Source organism: Hakea prostrata, chromosome 1 (assembly GCF_041222555.1).
Source record: "Hakea prostrata isolate BN-2017 chromosome 1, UWA_Hpros_2, whole genome shotgun sequence".
In the NCBI taxonomy this organism is placed as follows: domain Eukaryota; kingdom Viridiplantae; phylum Streptophyta; class Magnoliopsida; order Proteales; family Proteaceae; genus Hakea; species Hakea prostrata.
In genome coordinates this window covers 45048312-45072864 of record NC_142600.1, presented here as the reverse complement: position 1 = coordinate 45072864, position 24553 = coordinate 45048312, and the positions used below count along the sequence as shown (strand labels likewise).

The following is a 24553-nucleotide window of genomic DNA, read 5'->3' as shown; positions in this document are numbered from 1 at the left end:
ATAAAATATTAAAAAATATCAAATGTAATTCAAAGTTGAAAATTGAAAATCTCCTAATATATGCTAACCATTGTACAAAGTGTGTGGTCCCACCAAAGCCAAAATTTATTGTAAAATATATGATTTTAAGGATATAATTGACATTTAATATAATTTTTGAAAATGAAGGTAATGTCATATTTTTAACTTCTTAATTTTAATGAAGGGCAAAATAGACATTACATATCTGATGTTAACAACCACTTAATACCGTTAGAAGTGAAGGGGGTAACATTAACTTCATAAAGATAGAGATTTGATTAGTAATAAAACCAAAGTATAATGGAGAAATAAAAATTATCTCTAATTATTAAACCTTTAAACGTGCAAGTATATAGTTGTATTTACATACGTATCCTGCCATTTGATTCAGCACCGCGTCAGTTTGTTTTTCTACGGAGGAAGGTGGCTTACGGTTTTACCAAAAAAAAAATGGCTTAGGAATTAGAAGTCTGATTAAATCATTCAAAATACAAATGTTTTGGACGGTGATAAAAGGGGTGGAGGGCCTTAAATCGCTTCTTGTACACGTGGCATCATCCGGATGGGTCACTGCTGTTTCAGTTGCTGCAACAAATAAAAATCAACATTTTTTCCTTCTTTTTCCTCGAAAAATTAAAATCCCCCATTTTGACCAATGGGTTTGTTAAAGGGGGAGAATTCTCCATTATTCAACACCCAAGGGGCCAGGCGAGTTGGGATGGGAGCGTCTGTAGAAGCGAGTGTTATTTGGATATCCAGAGTTCAAATCGAGCGTAGATGGGTAGAACAAGACGAGCTCACGGGGGAATAGTTGATGGGTTCAGTAGCAAAGACCACAGGTCCACAGGGCAGTTAAAGTATGGAGAGAAATGAACTCTTGCAGTTGGAATTCGTAAACGGGGAAAGAAATCCACGGGGACGGACGTGAATCTCACGGCTCAAATACGATGAATTCCTTCTTTTAAGATCCGAGCTGGCTTGTTACTCTTTTCCAGTCTTCGTTCCTTCTTCGAACACACAAACAGAGGAAAGTTACCCCCGCCGTTTCCCAATCAAAATTATAGCCAAAGGTAGGGGAGACCTGGAGGGATAGAGAGAGTTAGCTGATAAGAGAGAGAGTTGAAGGTAAAGAAGCATCAAATAAAGAGAGAGATTCATAAGGGATGAGCGTTGAGAGTGATTTTCCTGTTTGATGGACTGACATAGGCATAATAGTGAGGTGGGTCAATCTCCGGTATAAAAGATGGCAATTGCTGAAGAAGAGTCTCATTCTGACGGCAAGGTTTGGAATCTATGTCGAATGCCCTTCTGGCAATCTGGAAATGCTTCTTCGTCTTCTTCACAGAATCTAAACCAGCAACAAATCGATGGTGCCAATCATCATTCTTCGAGCACAGTTTCCTCTGTCGCTAGATCTTTGATTCCCACTCGTCGTAGACTCCGTCTTGATCCTCGCAACAAGCTTTACTTCCCCTGTACGTTTTAGCTCTGTTTGATCTTCCGCTTGTTGACTTGACTTGACTTGCCTTCTTATGTTTCAAATTTGTCTTCTTTAATTTCCACTGATCTAATAGATTTGGACGACTGGGTTTTGTTGATGTCGCTGGTATTTCTATGTCTTTCGTTTTCATTTTCTGTAGATTGGGTTGTGTTAGACATCAAAGGGATATGGATTTTCTTTCTGTTTCCTTGGTTGTTTAGTTACCTCAGGGAATTGGGTTTTGTGTCTGTTGCCTTAGTTTGTTCAATTTTTATATTTGGTGCAGGGATTGACTTTCTGTTCTTTCTTTACTTTGACTTGGTTATTGCAGGCCAGGTTCTATGATTATTTAATTGCTTTGTTTTTCATTCGAATTGGATCTCTACACTCTGGTTTCTTATTATGATTATTTAATTGCTTTGGTTTTCATTTGAACTGGATCTCTACACTCTGGTGTCTTAGTGGTGTCTGGTTTTTAAGTTCTTTCACAGTTCCTTACAGCTCTTATTATACACATTGCAGAAATTTCTATTTTCTTTGACAAATGTGGTTGGGGATGCTTCCCAAATTCTTTCCTATATAAGTGGATGGTTATATTAAGGTTTAAAATTGTTGTATTCTGACGTACAGTTGGTTATATTCATTGCCTGATTATGACTTCCCTTTTACCCTTGTTTTTGTTGAAGATGAACCTGGCAAACAAGTCAGAAGCGCTATCAGGATAAAAAACACTAGCAAGTCTCACGTAGCTTTCAAGGTAAGGATGCTGACAATCAAAACTTGTTTCCAGATGATTATATATGCTCCTCAATGCTGATAGGTCCGAAATATCAGATTTAAGAATAATTATAAATTTTGTGCTTATAATCTTGGATCTTACGTCTTATCTAAGTTACTTGCCATTTGCTTATATCCATGTAGTGTATTAATCCAGAATGTAAGTTCTTACCTAGGTTACTTCCCATTGCCTATAGCCATGTAAGCTGTTAATCCAATATAAATCCTGCCTGCTGTCTACATTTAGTACGTGAATGCGTTGGCTTGTTTTCTATCATGCATCCCTGTATTGTTAATCAGTAGATCAGACCATCTAATTGGTATTTCTTTTGGTGGTGTATTAGTTTCAAACGACTGCACCAAAAAGCTGCTTCATGCGACCTCCAGGTGGTATCCTTTCTCCTGGAGAAAGTCTCATCGCAACTGGTAATAAAATAACCTTGTTATTAGGGGTTTGTAATTGTCATTCTCTCTTCTGGGTTTAAATTTGAATCATCCCTTATGTTGAATTTTAAGTGTTCAAGTTTGTGGAGCATCCTGAAAACAATGAGAAGCATTTGGATCAGAAGAGCAAGGTTAAATTTAAGATTGTCAGCCTAAAAGTAAAAGGAGGGATGGACTATGTGCCCGAGCTGGTGAGTGGTTTTCCTATGTTTAGTGATTACTGGTAGTTGTTCTGGTTTGTCATCTCAATTTGGTATCTCTTGCTTGACATGTAATAACTTTGATCCCTTTATATTATTCATTTGGGCCCTAAAATTGAGTAAAGAACTTCCCATCCTAGAGGTTGCTTTATGATTTGGGATTGGTTTCAGGGAATCAAATGGTTAAATTTGTTTATTGGAAGCTCCTTGGCATGAGGTGCACCTCCTTAAAAGTATTGAAGCCTTTTGTTTATAGCCTATGTTTTGACTTTTGTTATAATATATTTATAATCTTGTGGTATATATCAATATTCAGAATATTGAATTGATTTTAATATCTCAGAGTAATCTGCATTCCCGTAACCATCCATTCCCATTTCTGAGTTATTTGTGTATTATTGAACATTGGAAGGACCTACTCTACTTGAAAAGGAAAATTACAGTATATTTTGGAATCTGGTAATATTTTTGCCAAGATGAACACCATGTTGAGAATTCAAATGAATTACAGATTGGGATGAACATTAGCTGCCTAGATCTGATGAGAAACCTGGCTCTGACATTCCTATTTCAGTCACTGATCAAGGTCATTACTTGTGTGTCATCTGATCTTGTGTTGGAGTCAAATTTTTTCAGTTCTTTATAATTTGTGATAGTTTTTAGACAGTTCGGATCGTAGCACCGTTTGAACACTTGTGTTAATAATACTCACAGTTGTCAGTTGTGATTACCCTTTGGGCAATGCTTTTGAATAGTTCAGTGCCTACCTCTTTGAATCTCTTTGTAATTGGCACTATTAAATTCCCCTGTGTTCTTTTTTATGTATGACTGGATGGACATCAATATATCACTTAAGATTTATGTTTGGGAAAAGTTGAGGATGTGGTAATTTATGTTTTGAACCCAGTTTGATGAACAAAGAGACCAAGTAGCTGTCGAGCAGATTCTGAGGGTTGTATTCCTGGATGTGGAGCGTAGTAGCCCTGTAAGAAGGCCCTTTATACCCCTCTCACTTCCTAGTGGAATAACTGTCCTAACAATTCATGGCTTCATACAGCTTACGATGATAGTGTCTTTTGTTTCTAGGCAATGGATAAACTTAAGCGACAATTGGCTGAGGCTGAGGCGGCACTAGAAGCACGGAAGAAACCTCCAGAGGACACCGGCCCAAGAATTGTTGGGGAAGGGCTTGTTATAGATGAATGGGTAAATTAATTTTCTTGAGGATTTTTCCCTAGTTTGTGGTTAATTCTTTTATTTAATTGAAGTCTGTATCGTACGCTGTTGTCATTTGCAGAAAGAACGAAGGGAAAGATATTTGGCTCAGCAGCAGGTTGAAGGTGTTGACTCGGTGTAAAGTGTAAAATCCTTTTTGTTGTAAACACTTCCATACTTGAATGAATCATTATATGTACCATGGAACATATCGATTTCAACCCCTTTGTCTTAAGGGTTTATAGCGTTCAATACTTACGAACAACTAATGAGATAATAATGTGTTCTGTTATCATAAAATATGAGGTTAATCTAATCAAGTCGACTATACTAGAGTCTCCGCCTATATCCTCCCGCTTGTAACTAACGGGATTTTTGTTCTTTGCTGAAATAAAGTTGTTTACCACGGCAAGTAATGGTTAAAATTGCTTGTGCTATTTTGTTCTTCTGATTGTTACCTTCTGCTGAGATATGTTGAAGGACACATTCTGTATTTCAAATACTTTCACTATTAGCTCATGTATATCATAACGAGTCCATTCCCTTCAATTATATTTGAAGTTCTGGGTCTTGTAGATGAACAGTGATCTTATCTCACCACTTGTCTGATTTGGTTGTTTTTTTTTGTGAATGATTATATAAAAACAGTATGAATCACTAGTTTGTGATGAACAGGGTGCTTACAGTACTGGGAGAGGTGATCCTACATGCAGACCCAGAAGAGAAGTAAAATCCTGTATTACATTTGAATGTCATGGCAATGGATGAAGAGGGTCTGCCAAGACTCAGATAATTTGTTACAAAATCTAACTTTTCCCCAAATACAGGATAAAGGCACAGGATCAAGCAAATCCTGCAACCAAGAAGAGGATGCAGGCCAAGAAGTCGGGCTTGCAACCAAAAATGTCTTCCGGGCTAGAGAACTTGCAATGACATTGGATTCTCTTAAAATATAAGACAGGGAGAAGAAGGAAACCAGTCCTGCAGGACAGAAATATCGTCCAACACACAGAACAAAGATGAAGGCCCCCTCCCACCTTCCTTCAACTAAAGTCATTGGATTCTCTTAAAATATAAGACAGGGAGAAGGAAACCAGTCCTGCAGAACATAAATATCGTCCAACACATTGAACAAAGAGGAAGGCCCCCTCCACCTCCCTTCAACTAAAGAAACTGAATTCTAATTATCAATCTCGAAGGAAGCCAAGTGTATTCCCAAGTCTAGCAACCAAATCAAACTCTGTCGAACAGCCTTTGCTTCACCAAGCAGGACATCAGCCTCCACCGTTGGAATGGAGATGGCTAACACAAGAGCCCCTTCACTGGCAGTCACTAGCATGGCATAATAATCCCATACCACCAGCACCTGTGTTAGTGTTGAGTGAAAAATCAGTTACATATATAGTGTTCAACAGGAGGAGGTCATTACTAAATTTTGACATTTTTACGAAGTCAAGACAAAATTCGGAAACAGGCAGAAAAGGGCGAACTAGTGGTGAACCTTACAAGGCACCTGCTATATTTGGGGCAAAATTCTTGACTACCCACTATTGCTCATAAGTTTGCTGTAAAAATAAATTAGAAAATTACCTAAATGTTTTTATGCTATGCTCAACCCCTTCCCCCGTCTTCTTCCTGATATGGAGAAAATATGATTGAACCAGGTTCATACTTGGTTTGATCCTCGACCCCGGTCAAGAGAAGGAATCGACTCGCTCCCGAGCGAACCGGATCCGTAAGATGGCTTGCTGAGGAAGAAAACTTATTCAGCTACAAGCACGCCCTAATCCAACTTATGGATTAGGTTAATTACCCTAATGATGGCAGACTCAAATTGACGGCTGCTGCTTATCATTATCGAAGGGATAATCATCGCATAACCTAGAGGTTATCTCAGGAGTCCTCCACTAGTCCAAATTAGTAGAAGTCTATCGCTGAACGGATCTAACTGTTAAGATCCAACGACTACCTGAAGAAGGCTCAAGTGCATCCAACGAAGGAGATTCGAAGGTACACTCTATATAAACCTCACTGCCATACGAGGTGAGGGAGAGATTCAGATACAGACTGGTAGACGTAAACTATCAGGGGCTTACGATCTAGATCACCTTTCCCAGTTCTTCATTCCTTAGCTCTGTGCTTCTAGCAGAGCCGTTTGTGATTAAGTTCATCAACTGACTTAGCCTTCGGAGGTGGACTCCCGACCCCCGCGATCGGGCCACGTCTGAAGCTTTCGTTTTGTAGGTCATCACAAGGAGATCTAAGGGCTGAGCAGATTTTGGACGCATCATTTGGCGCCGTCTGTGGAAAAGACTTGTAAAGCCATGGTGACTAGATCGGCAGCAGCCGCTGCACAACACGATTCCGGTGTTCAAATCCCTAGAGTGAATAATCCAGACGTTCCCCAGGGAAGCCAACATCCTATTGAAGTAGATGGTGGTCAGGGAGGACATAATCCTCTAGATACATTCCAAGATCAATTGAATCAGGTGAAGATTCAACTCTTGGAGGTGAGCCAAGCACTCCGCGTGCTCACCAGACGAGTGGTATTACCACAAGAACCTGATCATCGCGATTCAGGGAGGCGTACATTACCCTGTGATCAAAGATTGGCTGAAGATCGGAATATCGGTCAGAACTTTCGTGAAGGTGACCGAGTACCTAGGAGAATTGACGATCAACCTAGGCGAGACGATTGGTTCGACAGACCGCAGGAAAGTACAACCGATTCAAATACAAGGTTGGACACGGGGGTGAGGACTCACTCACCAACTGTCAGAAGAATCGCTCGTGATGATCAAGCAGTTCGCGATGAGCGGAATGTTCGTGATGGACGGGCCGTTCGTGATGATCGAATAGCTCGTGAAGATCGTGTTTTTCGAGGTCCTGATCATATTGCTGAAGATCACCCGACCCAGATTGGTCAGGAATTGGCCAACATCAATCATAAATTAGGGCAGTTGGCTAAGGGAAGGATAACTGAAGATATTTACTCAGTCATTCGGAAGACCCCCTTTGCAGAGCCAATTGCGGGATATCAGTTTCCCCATAACTTCTGTTTGCCTACCTTTTCTACATTCGATGGCTCCGGAGATCCAACGGCCCACATTGGCTATTACCAACAGACCATGGCAGTTTCAGGTAATTTTGATGAAATTCTATGCAGGGTTTTTGGTTCATCCTTAACCAGAGAAGCGCAAAAGTGGTTTTCGAACCTCCCATCTGGAAGGATCGTAAACTTTGATGAGTTGGCGCGCAAATTCACAGGGCGATTCCAGAGTGGAATACAGGTCAAGAAAACGGAAGAAACCTTGTTTACTGTCAGACAAGGAAAGAGCGAATCGATTAGAGAGTTTCTGAAAAGATTCAACAAAGTAACGATGGAGATAGAAAATTTGGATGAGCAAGTAGCCAAAACTGCTCTATTCACTGGACTCACTAACTGAAAACTCCTGGAGTTATTACTACAGGATATGCCTGCAACTTATGTTGAGTTGGTACAGAGATGCCAGAAGCAGGCCGAAGTCATGGAGATCTTAGATGCGTGCCAAGGAGACTATAAAGCCTCCACTAAGGAACAGAAGGCTCCTGAGCAAAAGCAGAAGCTAAAGAAAAATGTCCGTGATCGGGTTGGAAAATCTCAAGCTTGGCGCCAGAGGTCTCCCGGTAAAAGTGAGTATACTCCAGTGAATGCTTCTTAGGCTGATATTTTAAATATCATCAAAAGGCGAAATATTTTGAAGTGGCCACCTAAAATTCCTTTGAAGCCTGGAGAGCAGCAGGATCGAGAAAAGTATTGCCGATTCCACAAGGACTATGGTCATTATACAAATGACTGTCGTCATCTAAAAGCAGATATTGAGAGATTAATATCTCAGGGACACTTGTCCAATTTTGTTAGCAGAAGAAGGGAGGAGCCACGTCAGCCGCGCGCGGCTGCCCCAAAAAGGGATCGTTTGGTTAGTTCAGAATGATCAAGGGAGGCTCCGAAGTCTAAGAAGGGCAAGGAGGTGATTGAGGCTACTCGGTCACCGATCCTTACAATTTTTGGAGGACCAGAGCCGAATCACTCCGGAGTTTGAAGACAAAATCCAAATTTATCGGAACCGGAGAGACGCAGAAGCGGAAGAAGCCAAACGGTGAAGATTCTATCACCTTTGGCGAGGAGGATGAAAGGGGCGTTTGTCTACCTCATGATGATGCCATAGTCATCAAGGTAGAGATTGCACGCCGAGAAGTGCATAGAGTTTTGGTTGATACAGGGTCTGCAGCTGACCTAATTTCTTATGAAGTGTATCAAAAGCTGAAGGTGGATGAGGACTTGATGGAGCCTTCATCCACGCATTTATATGGTTTTGCAGGATCATCTGCAGTGGCGGAAGGATCTGTCCAGTTGGACTTATCTATTGGAAGTTTTCCTAAGGAAACAACCGTCCGAATCAATTTTTTGGTGGTTCGGGAAGTGCCAGCTTATAATGTTATCCTCGGGCGACCATCTTTATCCAAGATAGGTGCTATTGTTTCGACAAAATACCTAGAGATAAAATTCCCGACTGATATGGGAATTGGTCAAGTTTCCTCGACCCAGAGGATCTCTCGGCAATGTTACGTTGCCTATTTAAAAGACAAGGAGGGCCCGAGGAAGGTGACTGCCCTACCTATAGAAGTTTGAGATGATCGGGAAGAAGCAGAAATGCAAAGGCCCGAGATAGTGGAAAAGCTGGAACAAATCCAACTGTGTACCGAGGATAAGAAAAAGATTACTTATATCGGGTCTGAGCAGCAGGAGGAATTCAAAAATGAGTTGAAGTTATTTCTTCATCAGAATAATGACGTATTCACATGGTCTGCCGAAGACATGCCAGGAATTGATCGAGCCGTCGCAGGGCACAAACTTTGGATAGATCCGAAGGTGAAACCAGTGATACAGAAAAGGAGAAATTTCTCCATTGAAAAGTATGAAGCCGTTCAGGGCGAAGTTGAAAAACTGAAAAATTCTGGTTTCATAGAACCAATTGAATGCCCAACTTGGTTAGCTAACGTGGTAATGGTAAAAAAGGCAAATGGGAAGTGGAAGATGTGTACAGACTACACAGATCTCAACAAGGCTTGCCCTAAAGATTGTTATCCATTACCTCGGATTGACTTCTTGATAGATGCGACTGTAGGATATGAAACTCTAAGTTTCATGGATGCCTACTCAGGGTATAATCAGATCCTTATGAATAAGGAGGATGAGAAGTTCACGGCTTTCATGACTGATCGTGAAAGCTACTATTACAAAGTCATGCCATTTGGCCTGAAGAATGCAGGAGCTACATATCAGAGGGTCGTCAACAAGATTTTCAAAGATTTGAGAGGGAAGAATGTTGAAGCTTATGTTGACGATATGCTTGTGAAGAGCTTTTCAAAAGCGAATCATATTGCATATTTAACTGAGGTATTCTCAGTACTGCGAAAATATCAATTGAAGCTGAATCCAGAAAAGTGTCCCTTTGGAGTTTCTTCAGGCAAAATTTTGGGCTTCATGGTGTCACAGAGAGGTATTGAGGCTAGTCCTGCCAAAATACAGGCTCTGGTTGACATGGAGGCTCCCAAAACTATTCGTGATGTGCAGTGTTTAACAGGGAGAGTTGCCGCTTTGAATCGTTTCATCTCCAAGTCTGGAGAAAAGTGTTTGCCGTTCTTCAAGGCACTCAAAGATTTGAGGGGCAGGAAGGAAGCAAAATGGACCGAAGAATGCCAGAAAGCTTTCGAGGAGTTAAAAGAGGCACTGGGACAACCACCGATTTTGTCCCGACCAGAGAAGGGGGAAATATTACAGCTATATCTAGCGACGTCCCTTTTAGCGGTCAGTGCAGTACTTGTTCGTGAAAAAGATAAAAAACAGTGGCCGATTTACTATGTGAGTCACGTATTACTTGATGCGGAGACACGATATTCGTAGATTGAGAAGCAGGCTTTGGCTCTCATGATGGCCGCCATAAAGTTAAGGCCATATTTCCAGGCTCATCCAATTGAGGTATTTACAACTTTTCCTCTCAGTAAAGTTCTTAATAAACCTGATTTGTCTGGAAGGATGGTGGCCTGGTCGGTTGAACTCAGTGAGTTCCAAGTGAGCTTTAAGCCCAGAACCGCAATCAAAGCTCAGACACTAGCTGATTTTGTAGTAGACACTACTGCACAAGTGGAGTCCACCATTGAAGATCCCATTATACCAACCACTTGGGAGGTATATGTGGATGGTTCGAGTAATAAAGAGGGAGCAGGAGCTAGAATTCTATTGAAAAGTCCAGTAGGATTTATTATTCGATATGCTTTGAGATTTGCATTCGAAGCAAGTAATAACGAAGCAGAATATGAAGCTCTGATAGCTGGACTTCGGTTGTCAAAAGCATTGTCCATTGCAGATGTTACTATTTATAGTGACTCTCAACTTATAGTCAACCAAGTCCAGGGTTAATACGGTATTAAAGAACCACGCTTGCAGAAATATCAAGAGATTGTGCAGGCATTTCAAAAGCAATTTCGGAATCTGAAGATATCTCAGATTCCGAGGACTGAAAATACAGTGGCAAATGAGCTATCCCGATTAGTCAATGCCAAAGAAAAAAATCTAGACCCTTCGGTCTACATTGAAGAGATAACATTTCCAAGTTATCATGAGAAAGAAATTTCTTATATTGAAATAAAGCGTTGCTGGATGGATCCGATAATTGAGTATTTAAGAGATGACAAATTACCTGAGGATCCAAAAGAGGCAAGATTGATCAAGATACGATCAGCAAGATTTGTCATCCAGAATGGGAGACTATACAAAATATCTTATTCAGGACCCCTTATGAGATGTATAGGTCCCGAAGGAGCAAAATCAGCTTTGGCTGAAGTTCATGAAGGGATTTGTGGTGCTCACATGGGTGGACGAGCCCTGGCACACAAAATTCTAAGGCTTGGTTTATATTGGCCTAAGATCCAAGAGGCTGCTATGGAGTATGTTCGCCGATGTAGCAACTGTCAAATTCATGCTACAGTATTGAAGCGCCCAGCGGAAACCATGACTTCAATTCTAGATCCCATTCCCTTTGCGATGTGGGGAATTGATATCATGGGCAAATTCACCAAGGCGTCAGGTGGACAGGAATATCTGATAGTAGCAATTGATTACTTCACGAAATGGGTTGAAGCCAGCGCCCTGGCAACAATTACTGAGAAAAAAGTGGAGAAATTCGTGCTTGAGTCAATCATATATCGCTTTGGGATTCCAAAGATTATCGTCACTGACCATGGTACTCAGTTCTGCTGTCCGCAATTCGAGCAATTTTGCAGAATATATATGATCGAGCATCGTATGTCCTCAGTGGCATACCCCCAGAGCAATGGACAAGTAGAAGTTACTAACCGAACGCTACTGGAAGGGATAAAGAGAAGACTCGAAGCTGACAAGGCTTTATGGGTCGAAGAACTTCATAATGTACTGTGGGCCTATAGAACTACGGTTCGAACACCCACAGGAGAAACTCCATTCAAGTTAGCATATGGGTCCAAAGCATTAGCACCTGTGGAGATAATGGCGGGGACAATACGGGATCGAAAGTTCGAGGAAAAAGCGAACGAGCAAGGACTTCTTGATAGTCTTGATCTGTTGGACGAAGTTCGGACAAAGGCAATAGCACGAACTCAACATTATCAAAGAAGGATAGCGTCCCATTATAATACTCGAGTGAAGAATCGTCAGTATTTAGCCGGAGATTTGGTGTTGAGAAACACCTTAGCTTCAGACCGACGCCACCAAAGAAAATTGGACCCTTCCTGGGAAGGACCTTATATGGTTGTAAAACCAGTCGGTTCAGGAGCTTACAGGCTGAAGAACATCAACACCCAGAAAGAGTTGGATCATTCGTGGAATGCCAAGCATCTCAAAATTTTTTATCCTTGATGATGATTTCAATTTTGTTCGTGATGTAAACATTTTCAACTCATTCAATGCAATTATTGGCTTTCAACAAATTATCTTTTGATTGGGGGGCATCATACACCACATTTAAGAACAAGATCCAACTATAAGGCATCGGATGAAAATCCGTGTGGGTCCTTCAACACTTATGGAATTTTTTCGGAACTTCTTAAGTCAAGGCATCGGATGAAAACCCGAGTGAGTTCCTTTCGCAAGGCGTCGGTTTAAAACCCGAGTAAGTTCCTTCAAGACTTATTGAATTTTCGAAATATCCTTAAGTAAAGGCATCGGTTTAAAACCCGAGTGAGTTCCTTCTACAATCCATCGATTTAAAACCCGAGTGAGTTCCTTCTCAGATTTATTGTATTTCTCCGGAAATCCTTAAGTAAAGGCATCATCTTAAAACCCGAGTGAGTTCCTTCTCAAACTTATTGTATTTCTCCGGAAATCCTTAAGTAAAGGCATCGGTTTAAAACCCGAGTGAGTTCCTTCTCAGACTTATTGTATTTCTCCGAAATCTTTAAGTAAAGGCATTGTTCTAAACAACTAAGACCTAGTACAACAGCGATTCAAGTGACTAGCAAAGTTCAAGATGAAGTTAATTTCCTATTTCTTCAAAAGACCAGAAGAGGCCGGTCTCAACATCAAACATAAGATTACAAGAGCTGGATACAATCTTCGGTCAAAAAAGAAAGTCATCATCGATGATCATTAAGAAGTCATACAAGATCGGTACAACTTTGCTAGAACAAACACATGAGTCAACCGTTGGTATGGATTCAAGGAAAAGAAGAGGAGAAATGAGGATTACAAAAAACATTTCAGTATGTATAAAATCCTTTGCAATTTCATACTCTTTGTCCAGCTTGTCCAAGAGAAGTATGGTCCTCGATCAAACTTGCATTCAAGGCGAGCTCGTCATAATTGAATCCTTCCAAGGGAGAATAAACAGGAGAATCTTCCAGATAATGCATAATATCTGGATCAGAAGGCGGAGGATCAATCTTATTTTTGGTCCAGTCAGGAGAAGGAAAGCCCAGGTTGGTAAATACTTCAGGATGGCAAACAACACTGTAGGGAGTCGTATCAAAATGAGGATCCTTCCTTAGTATTGATTCCCATACTTCGTTCTCACCATCCCGGTACGCCTACAAGTTATAAGCATTCAGCATATCAACAAAGGGCTTACTGTGTAAATACTTGAAGATGCAGGCTTTGCGAACATCAGTTGGAAGGGATTCGGGCAAAGGAATGACAGCTTGCCTTTGAGGTAACGCTTCAGATCCTTTGGCTCCTGACTTTCCAATTCCTCGTTCCAGTTGATGGATCTTCTCCCTGGCATCATCCAAGTCTGACCGGAGACGATCGATCACCGAATTCTTTTCTCCTACAACCTCCCAAGCTAACTTCCTATGGTGAGCAATCTCAGCATCTTTAGCTTCAGAGATCTCCCGAAGCCTGGAAACTTCATTGCTCAACCTATTGAGCCTAGAGGCTGCTTCCACTTGGTTGTGGAAGTTACCAGTAAGACTCCTGCAAACAACTTCCGAGTTAAAAAGGAGCAGAAGAGTAATATTCAGAATCAAAAGATAATGAAGAAAGACTTACATCACCATTGACTTCATAAAGACCTCATCTGGAAGTTTGGAAAGAACTGTGCTCTCAAAAGTCATTCGAGCAGCAGTGCACCATTCCAACACTCTGTCAAACTCGTTTGACGCTAATTCGGGCGAAGGATGAGAAGGATGAGCTACATCAAGAGAAGGATGAGCTTCATCACTTGCCAACCGACGACGCTTCCTGGTGGCAAAATCCTCCAACTCCAAAGCAGAGAAAGAGGATGCCAAACAAGCTCTGGAATTGGAAATAGAAGCAACAACTGCTGGAACTGCACCTTCATCAGATGCCAACATAGTTGCCTCAGATGCCCGAAGAGTCTCTTTAGGGGGTGCACGAACAGTCTCTGCAGCAGGGGCATCAGCAGCGCCATCAACAATGGAGTGATCAAGATCTTCCTGGGAAGAACGAGCGATCACTTCAGGCAGAAGAGGCGTAGGGGTGGCATCAATAGAAACTGTGGGAATCTGACTTGAAGATTCACCAATAGCAGTCGCCTTACGCTTAGAGGATTCACTAGCTAAAACCCCCTCACTGGCCCCAACCACCGCCGATGGAACGATTTTCTTACAAGATTTCGCTCTAATAAAGTTCGGGTCAATTCTGGGAGCCACTGTATACACAGAAAAAACCGTATCAGTACAGAAATCCAACAACAAAAGAAATGAGGGAAAACCCTAGTTCTCTGTCAGATATGAAATACCTATTAAATAAACCCCAAATATTTACTACTGGTGCGGTTTACTCGGGGGAAAGGGAAAGAGACGAGTAATAGCAAAAAGCTCACTTGTTCGGAAGCTAATAGAGTTATTGTTGAAGTACGAGGAATACAGAAGCAAGCAGGAGGACGGAATGTTGCTTTTGCAAATCTAACTTGCAGATAGTAGGATAGATGGAGAGTACCCACGAAGGCTTTAAATAGCCTCAGGTATTGAGACGACGGTTGAGAGCTAAAGACAACCAATGGCCCAGATCTAAAAGACGCTTCGAAATCCACAACAAGCAAGATCAACGGTCAGAGGGAGGCCACATGGAAACATGTGGAAGCGAGCACCTGATGCAAGAATACCTCCAATCGTCGCACCGCCATTGTGATAATGGATGTATTACCAATTTATTGGAAACATCCAATGGTATACCAAAGCAAGAAAACGTTTGGACTTCGCAGGTACCAGAAGGGAAACGTGTGGACTTTGCAATAAATGAAGGAGTGGGGACGATTAATGCATCTTTCCAAAACGTATCTTCATAATATCTTTACAAGATTATCATTCGTCGAGGAATGTGAAGTTAAGTGATAAGTTTTATCATTTATATTTTGATATTCAAGACAGGATTTCGATAGAAGACGAGGAAATAGTAAGGCAAACATGGAAGAAGTGTCTATTCATTAGCAAGGAGGTCAATCGTTACAAAAAAGAAAAAGACCAGTAAACTTATTGATTTAGTGAGGCAAAAGCTTAAGAGCGGAAGGCGCGAAGGCGACGACGAAGGTTCAAATTCCAGACAAGAAGAATGAAACCTACGAAGACAACGAACCGCTTTTAAAGCACCCGCACGAGTGTTCGGGAATCTGAACGATCGAGATTGATTCAACATCGACGATCAAGATTAGAAGACTTTTTGAAAGTTTGAACTCATGAATCCAAAACAGGCGTTCGAAAACTGTCGCTTGGGTTACGTGAGCCACAACAGATCGACTGCAAGGAGGCACGTGGCATTACCCTCACAACGCTCGAGGAAAAGTGACCACCGCATTAAATGTGATATGACATTTAATGGAACACACAGAGACTATTGCCTAACGAAGAACCTAGTTAAAAACCAAGCCCTCGGGATCGACCGAACGCTTGGTCTGGGGGGCTCGTGATATGGAGAAAATATGATTGAACCAGGTTCATACTTGGTTTGATCCTCGACCCTGGTCGAGACAGAAGGAATTGACTCGCTCCCGAGCGAACCGGATCCATAAGATGGCTTGCTAAGGAAGAAAACTTATTCAGCTACAAGCACGCCCTAATCCAACTTATGGATTAGGTTAATTACCCTAATGTTGGCAGACTCAAATTGACGGCTGCTGCTTATCATTATTGAAGGGATAATCATCGCATAACCTAGAGGTTATCTCAGGAGTCCTCCACTAGTCCAAACTAGTAGAAGTCTATCGCTGAACGGATCTAACTGTTAAGATCCAACGACTACCTGAAGAAGGTTCAAGTGCATCCAACGAAGGAGATTCGAAGGTACACTCTATATAAACCTCACTGCCATACGAGGTGAGGGAGAGATTCAGATATAGACTGGTAGACGTAAACTATCAGGGGCTTACGATCTAGATCACCTTTCCCAGTTCTTCATTCCTTAGCTCTGTGCTTCTAGCAGAGCCGTTTGTGATTAAGTTCATCAACTGACTTAGCCTTCGGAGGTGGACTCCCGACCCCCGCGGTCGGGCCACGTCTGATGCTTTCGTTTTGCAGGTCATCAAGAGGAGATCTAAGGGCTGAGCAGATTTTGGACGCATCACTTCCCATACTGAAAACTGCTCTTCACCACTGCCTAGGACGAGACCCGCCGGTGACCATAGCCCCCCTCCCATTCTCTCTCTACCTAATCTCCAGTGATGGGTCCACACAAAATATCTGAAAAGAAAAAATAAAAAATGCTAGTACGAACTGCATTAGAGAGGCGGTCACGGTGGCCGAGACTCCTCTGCTCTCTTTCTCTCTGATCATCCATGAACACTTTTCTCTACTTCTTGTCTTCGATCAGAGCTTAGAGCAATCTGTAGAGCATTCCACGAGCTGCGCAGATCAGCTTCTGTCTGCGCAGATCATCCATGGAAAACCCCAATCCCAACAAACTCCTTAACACCCGAATCCTTTACTCCCTTCTTCCTTCTCTTCTTTGGACAATCCTCCTTAGATCCACTTTCCTCAAACCCCATGCGCCAAAATCCAAATGAAGTTTAAAGAACCAAATTGCAACCCACTTCCCCAATAAATGAGGGACTGGTACAAAACGAAACAAAACCCGTGAACAAACTCAAAATCAAATCTAGGTTTTCCATCGGTCCTCTAGAACAACAACAACACCTCGATTGGATTAACATTCAATTGGAAGTGTTGTTGCAAAAATCCTCCTCATTCATCAAGATTTGTTGACCTGCACAAACAAACTTGATCGTGTTGGTCGAGATCCATCTCCAACAAGCAAGTTAACTAGAGATTAATAGGAAGAAACAAATGAGCAAGCTCTCAATGCAAGAATGATTTTTTCTTACCCTTTTCTCATCTTCATATCTGTTTATATAGAGTCTAAGAGGTTTACTTGCCCTTAGTGATTGAGTCCTGCTTGGACTCTTGCTGATGAGTTCGTTATGGACTCTCTTATCCGGAGAATCTCCTGGCCTTATCTTTTGGCCTAATGTGAATTCCAACCCTAACCCTAATCCGGAATCCCTGTTGTTTGTAGGACCTAAGACCCGAAGTGAAAGTAGAAGACAACTATGGCCCATCCCTGTTGTTTGATGATGGTGTTCTATACTTAGAAACCCTGTCTGAGTTGAAGAAGCTGCACATTGATGAAGGAGTGTCTGGTTGTTGGACCTAAAGCTTATGTGGACATGGTTTGAAGACATCCCTCAATGCTAGGTATGTTGTTTGAGGTGTTGTATGAAACCCATGCAAAAATATTGAAGTCTGGACCTACATTTCCCTATTCTGGAGTTGCTGTCTTGGTTGGTCGACTGATTGGTAGATTGGCCAATCGACCAACCAATTGACCAACAGGGTTATAATGGTCAGTTTTGGAAATCATAGTAATTTTGGGACTGTTTATGCTATTTAAAGGGGGGGGGGGAACTCCGTGTTTTTCAGTCAGAATCAGTTATAAGCCTCTGGAGAACTTGGGAAGAACCCTAGATGTGAAATCCAGCCCAAACCTAGCCAGTACACCCTATTTGTTTTGGTTGAAGAAGGGCTTGTTTAAGTTTGACCTTGAAGTTGGACCTTAATTACAATGTTGTTATCCTTGGAAAGTCCTAGGAAGTCAAGTCAAACTCCCCTAGTGTAGATCCTAAGACCTAAAATGAAAGAAGAAGTCTTTATGGGCCATCTCAATAGAAGACATGGTGTTTGACCCAAAACCCATGGATATTGATGATGGTGCTTCCTTATTGAAACCTTACTTGATTTGGAGTTGGACTTTTCATTGATGAAGAAGAACTTGGTTGATGGGCCTAAAGCCTAGTTGGGCCTAGTTCAAAGACATCCCTCCATATTGGGTAAGTAGTATGATGTGTTGAAATAAGCCCATCCAAAGTTAATGAAGTTAGGCCCATTAAATTCCTATTTTTGGGCAAGCTGCCTAGGCAGGAGCAATTTGGTAAAATTTTGTTTTTAGAGTTTTTAAAAGCTATATTTATTGGAATTTCGTGGTAAACAATCCCACTAGGTTTCTAAGTCTCTAGAGAACGTGGGAAGGAACTTAGAACTTCCTTTTTGGCAACCAATCAACCAACAGGGGCAGTTTGGTCAGTTTGGTGAAATCCAAGTAATTCTTGAACTTCTTATGCTATTTAAAGAGGGGAATTGTGAAATCCAGCCCTATCCTAACCTTGACCTTGACCCAAAAATCCGGTTGTTTGTAGGTCCGAAGACCCGGAGTAAAGGAAGAAGCCAACTATGGGCCATCTCAGTGGAAGACATGGTGTTCGACCCAGAACGCATGGAAATTGATGATGGAGTTCCATACTTGGAAGTCTGTACTGATCTGGAAAGGAAGTTGCAGCTTGTTGAAGATGAGTCAAGTTGATGGACTTAAAGTATAGTTGGACATGATTCGAAGGCATTTCTCTAAACTAGGTAAGTCATATGTTGTGTTGGGAGAAGCCCATGAGGTTTAGACTTGAGTTGGGCCTCCAATTCCCTGTCTGGGCCTTGCTGACCAGCTTGGTCGACTAGTTGGTCGATTGGGCCAATTGACCAAGAAGTCCAATAATCCGAGAAAATCCTCTGTTTAGGGTTTTTCATTTTCTATTTAAGTAAACTTCGTGTTTCTTAGTATCCTTTGCCTCCAAAACTCTCAGAGAATGTGGGAAGACTCTTTCAAAGCTCTCTTTGGTGATTTCGAAGGATCTTTGCGAGATCTGAAGCTTCTCATCTCTGATCTGACAATCCAAGGTTAGTGATCTCTTCTTTGTTGTGATTTATCCTTCCATGATCTTATTCTCGATTGAGATTGTGAAGAAGATGCTGCATCCTTGCAACCATCTCTTCCATAATCTCCTTCCATTTTTAAGGGTTTATGATCATCATAGTGACCTTAACCCTAACCCTGGTAAATTCTTCTTGAGACCCTAATTCTTCTTTTGGATCTAATTTCTTAACATGATTGGATCTAATTTTCATGATGGAATTGTGAATGACTTCTGATTATTTCCTACTAGGATGAGATCTGATCATCTCTAGTCTTTTCCATGGATTCATAGTATATTTTTCATCGAAAACTAGGGTTTTCACCAAATTGGGGAATCATGATTTCAATTGGAAGGTAGTGTTTTTAATCATTGTTAATGCCTAATCTATACTCCTTTAGTATTAGAATACTATTCTAAAGGTTTCCTCCAGGTTTCGTAGAGTTTCCAATCTCATAGATTGAGTTTCGGATCAAAATCCATTGTTTTGCTTCGTACTGACTCAGTTGGTCGACTGGGTAAGTAGACCAACCAATCGACCAAGCAAGTTAGTAGCTCTGTTTTTCGCTCGGTTTGATTCGTTTGATCTCCAATCTTTTAGGCCTCTTTCCTAATGTTGTATCTATGATTGTTAGGGGTTTATTTGCTAGGTTTGGAACCTCTCTCTTTGATTTTTGGATAATCATCAACGCTATTTAAGGTAAGGACAGTTATTTTCATAATAACATAGATTTCGTGTATTTTAGTTTCTGATTTTGGAAACTCTTAGATTCACTACTGATATTGTATTTTCTAATTATGATGTACTACTGTAAGTACAGTAGCATCTTACTTATGTTTTCTTTTTCATTATTCAAGTATATATATGTATGCTTACTCATGTATGATGTTTAATGAATGGATCATGCTTTTACATATTCTTTTATGTGATGATATGTCGGGTATGTATGATGTGACTGATCTGAGAATGTAATCTGATTAGGTATGATTAGGGATTGGGAAGTGTCCTTTTGACACTTCTGTCCTTGGACATCAGTGGGAATAGTATGTGATATTTCCAATGGTGCCCCTTGACGCTTTACCGGATTATTGGTTGTAATACCTAGGGCTGTCTAGCAGTGTTTGGCTATTATGTCCCCGTTATATCAGACCTGATTTGGAAGGGTATTGAGACCGAACGACCTGTGGCAGCAATGGGGATTCATGGGTGCTCAAGACCGGTAACCAACCCGTGAGAGGACGTGAATCACATTGTGGGGGCCATTTATTGGTAGGGTTGCATATGGATAGACTTGGGCTCACGGGAGCTCAAGACCGGTAACCAACCCGTGAGAGGACGTGAGAGCTTCCCGTTTACCATATGTGGATGACCTATAGGGTTGATGAGTCCGTAGTTAGGGACTATGAGGACTCTAGTGTGAAGGATACTGGAAAGGATCACCCGGGGCGAGGAATGGACATATCTGGAACTGAGTTGATATGACTAAGTAGATGACATGCATTGGGCTAGGCTTAACCTTGACATGCGCCAGTACTTAGACCAATGGTGATGTGAGAGAGCGGTGACCTATACCCCCAGCCATGGATTGTCCCGAGGGATGAAGGACCCACTACCAACCGGCGTTGTGTGATGAGACCCTCCTAAAGAAGTACGGTGCTATGACTTAAAGCATGTCTACCTATAGAGACCAACATACATAGAGTTAGATTCATACATTCATTGTCTGTTTCATATTGCATTGCATCATGTTATGTTCTAAAATCATGATATTTACGTAGTTATGATTTAACTTGCCTTACTGAGTTCATTCGAACTCACTCCTTTTTGTGCAACCTCTTGTGTTAGATTACTCTACAGGTACTTATTACTATGAAGGCCAATATGAAGAAGCACCAGTTGAAGAAGCGTACTACACGCAAGGTGCTGGCTACAATGAAGATCACATTGATGATCCCACGAGTGATCACGTTGCATACTACGATTAGACCTAATGTAGAGTGGGAACGTCTGAGTTGGATTGATGAAGTCCATTATTATGAAGACGTTATCTATAAACTAGAAGACTCTTAGTCTAGTTGATTTTCATTTCTTTACTTTCTTTAAGAACAACTGTATTTCTTTTTAGACTTACGTGCTACATTCCGCTGTAATTGTGGAGTGAGATTCCTTCTCACTCTACTCCTTTTTGATGTTTACATCTAGTATCATTTTTACTCGATTATACTTGTCATTTATTTCCTTATTTGGATCTCTTATTTATAATATTATACTTTGATTATAACTGTTCATGATTATGTTATTGCTTATGTGGGAGGATGATTTACTCGATACTTGATCTTTGGGGCTGTGGATCACACACTCGGTTATGCCAGATAGGGTACTGGCTGGGTGGATGTGACAGAGTGGTATCAGAGCCCAAAGTTCAAGGAAATCCTAACCGCATAGAACAATAACGGAACATTCCTGAGTCATAGATCCAAAAATGACTCAATTACTCTTAAAAGTGAATAATAGAACACTTGGACTAGAAACTTGATTAATGAAGCATAATTGGTGACTTGAATAATGCACAATAATTATGATTTAATAAATATCATATAATGCAATAAAGAAAAGTGCTTAATACACAATAATAAAGAGAAACAAAATAAACTTCATTAATTTTAAGAAAAGTTTACAATGATTACATCTGATAAAGCATAAAGGGAAATCCTAAGTACAATCTATCTAGCTGATCTCCTCTGATCTCTAAATGCTCTGAAGTCCTCGGCCATCTGAGTAAGCTAAGACTCTATACACTCCTGTCGTGACTCCATAGTATTGTACATCTGCTCCTGTCTGACCTCCATCCTCTCTAGCATGGAAGTCATCGATCTCATCTATGCACCCAGATCCGAAGTCTCTGGAACTGAGTGTGAAGGACCTCCGGTGTCAAAATGTGATGATCTGGGAATCTCATGATGCTCTAGATCAGCCTTATGCATCTCAGTGTCATCCTCTGGCTGATCATTAGAATCTGGACCAGCATCACCCTCATCTGCTGGAACCTCATCCTCCTCAGTATCATCATCATCCTCACCCTCTGGACCTGGAGATCTCATAGTCTAGGTAAGCCACATCTGTCTGATGGTCCTCGTCCCGATCGTATACCCCAGCGCTCCAGTGACTACCTCTGTATCCTCTAGACTCACCCCAAAGTGCTGGAAGACTAATGTCAGTAATCTCCCAAAGCAAAGGTTCCTCATACTGGGATGCGCCACTAGATCTAACATTACATTCTGGATTATGTAGGACAAGTCAATCTGGAATCCCATGTAAATGCAGTATATGACTAAGGCCTCCATCACTGTTACCCTATGATGATGTCCAGCCTCCGGCATGATGTTTCGACCCACAATGCGACCGATAATCCGAGCCAAATCCATCATATGTACGCTGTTCCGTGGAAAGTATCACTCTAAGTCGCTCCAGAGAGTGGCACATATCTCGTGAAGCTCATAGGGCAATAGGTAGCTGTCCACCTCAGCTCCTGAGGGTATCCATACACACTATCGTGGATAGTGAGGCACCCAGAGAATCTGTTCTAGTGTCCTAGTGGAGAACCGGATTTGTGTCTTCATGACCCTGCTCTCAATAATCAGTTTAGAAGGACGGCCCTATCCTCTGGCCTCCTCGACAGATGTGAGGTTATTGAAGAACAACCTCACCAACTCTAGGTAGACGGGCAAATCCGCCGTGAAAAGATGGGTCCACTCTAATGTGTCGAACCTCTAAAGGATCCTGAACACCCGCAGCTCTCGTAAGTGGAGTAGTCGCCTATACTCGATGCGACAGTACTCGAAGAAAGCCTCATACAAGAACTCTACCTGCAACGTATCGAACCGATCGAGCTGAAGTACCTCCTCTCTCGGCTGAGCTGGAACTCAACCTCTACCTCTCCAAGCACCGACTAAGTGACCTCCACTTCAACCTCATCCTCCTCTCTGCATGGTGTAAATGTCTGTGGAAAAGACAAAGGACATTGCTTGTTAGAGTTATTTCGAAATTTCAGCCAGAAGGGCATTTTCGTAATATTTGAAAAATTTTAAATTTGGGGAAAATGCAAATTGAACATACTAGCATGTGCATAATACTTGGAATAGCATGTTAAGATGTTTTATTTGAAGAAAATCCGTCAAAATCGTGGTCTAAAATAAAAAATTCAGCAAGAAGGAATTTGGGGATTTTGCAATTTAGGTCAAAATTGGATTTTTGAAAATTCTGAAATTGGATGAATCAAATTACATGTGTACATCCACGAAATCATTTTAAGCATGTAGCAATTGATTTCATGCGAAAACTCCAAGCGGTTTGTGAGAAATCGAAATTTTTCTAAAGTTTGGCGATTTCGGTTGCGAAAGCGATGTGAAAGTACAAGATTGTGTTAGAACTTGTTGTCTAAGCATGGCATTGTGTTAAAAACTCATGGAACATGTTTCTAAGTGCTCCTAGACATGATTTCTAGCAATAGACATAAGCGACACATGATTTTTGATGAGATGCAAGCATGAGAAGATGAATTTGAGAATGAGAATGAGTGTTTACCTTGTATGATGATCTAAGTGAGATGTAGTGTTGTTGTTGAAGCACCAAACTAATTAGAAAGACCTTAGCGCTTCTTCTCCAAAGCTCCCTCTCAAGTTTGCAAGGTTTGAAGTGAGTTTGGAATGAGTTTTTGATGCTTAAAAGCCTGATTTTCGCGTGCTGCCAGGCTTGGTCAATTGATTGGTCGACTGGGCCAATCGACCAAGCAGTTGACCAAAGGACCCAATAGCTCCAATTTCTGATGAATTTGGAAAATTGTGATTTTTGTCCTATGATTGCATATTTGATGACTAAATGGAAGTATATGAGTATGATTTAAGATTTCCAATCATTTGGACTTGTGGATTTTATCGAATCTTTGATTTTCGGTGTTTTTGACGTTTCGATTTTTGCAAGAATGGTTCGTTAAGAAGTGGTCGCGGTGGATCCAGTAGCTACGGAGGTGGTGAGATTCCTTTCGATTCTGAGATACCAATTGATGGTTCTGATCAGCAGACCCACACTAGTGACCAAGGTACTCATGACGTACCTGGTGCCCCGAACATCGGAAGTTTTCGTTTTTGCAGAATGGTTCTGTTAAGAAGTGGTCGTGGTGGATCCAGTAGCCACGGAGGTGGTGAGATACCTTTCGATTCTGAGATACCAATTGATGGTTCTAATCAGCAGACGCACATTGGTGACCAAGATACTCATGACGTACCCGGTGCCCCGAACATCGAAAGTTTTCGTGATATTGCCAACATCATGGGCAATATGATGCAACAGCAAGCAAACCAGTTTAATCAGATGCTGACGGGTTTCATAACTCTGCACAATGAGACTCGTGCTGGTGTTAATGGGAATCCTCATGCGTAGTCTTGAATGCAGAAAGGTTGGCTGGAACTCCTCATACTCGTTTGATGGAGAGTTTCTTAAAGTTGCAAGTGCCTACTTTCACCGGAGTGTCCAAAGATGCTTTGTTTCCGAACAAGTGGTTGCGAGAGTTAGAAAAGGCTTTCCGTCATCTGCAATGTTCTGAAGCTTAGAAGATTTTGTTCGCCGAACAGAAGCTTCAACACAAAGCTGA

The 24553-nt window shown here is 41.4% G+C and overlaps 1 protein-coding gene across 1 annotated transcript; it reads left to right on the top strand.

Moving 5' to 3' along the window:
- The first annotated feature begins 704 nt into the window (after positions 1 to 704).
- Positions 705 to 5179, top strand: LOC149029030 (vesicle-associated protein 4-1-like). The gene is made up of 7 exons (XM_089140181.1): positions 705 to 1496; positions 2188 to 2258; positions 2623 to 2704; positions 2795 to 2913; positions 3830 to 3907; positions 4009 to 4128; positions 4220 to 5179. The coding sequence occupies exons 1-7, from the start codon at positions 1265 to 1267 to the stop codon at positions 4277 to 4279; spliced, it is 762 nt and encodes a 253-aa protein (XP_088996307.1). The 5' UTR covers positions 705 to 1264; the 3' UTR covers positions 4280 to 5179.
- Positions 5180 to 24553: the final 19374 nt, after the last annotated feature.

Coding starts and splice junctions, on each gene's coding strand:
- LOC149029030 (XM_089140181.1), top strand. CDS start 1,265: ATGGCAATTGCTGAAGAAGAGTCTCATTCTGACGGCAAGGTTTGGAAT. Junction 2,914..3,829: donor TGGACTATGTGCCCGAGCTG/GTGAGTGGTTTT, acceptor TTTTGAACCCAG/TTTGATGAACAAAGAGACCA. Junction 4,129..4,219: donor GGCTTGTTATAGATGAATGG/GTAAATTAATTT, acceptor TGTCATTTGCAG/AAAGAACGAAGGGAAAGATA.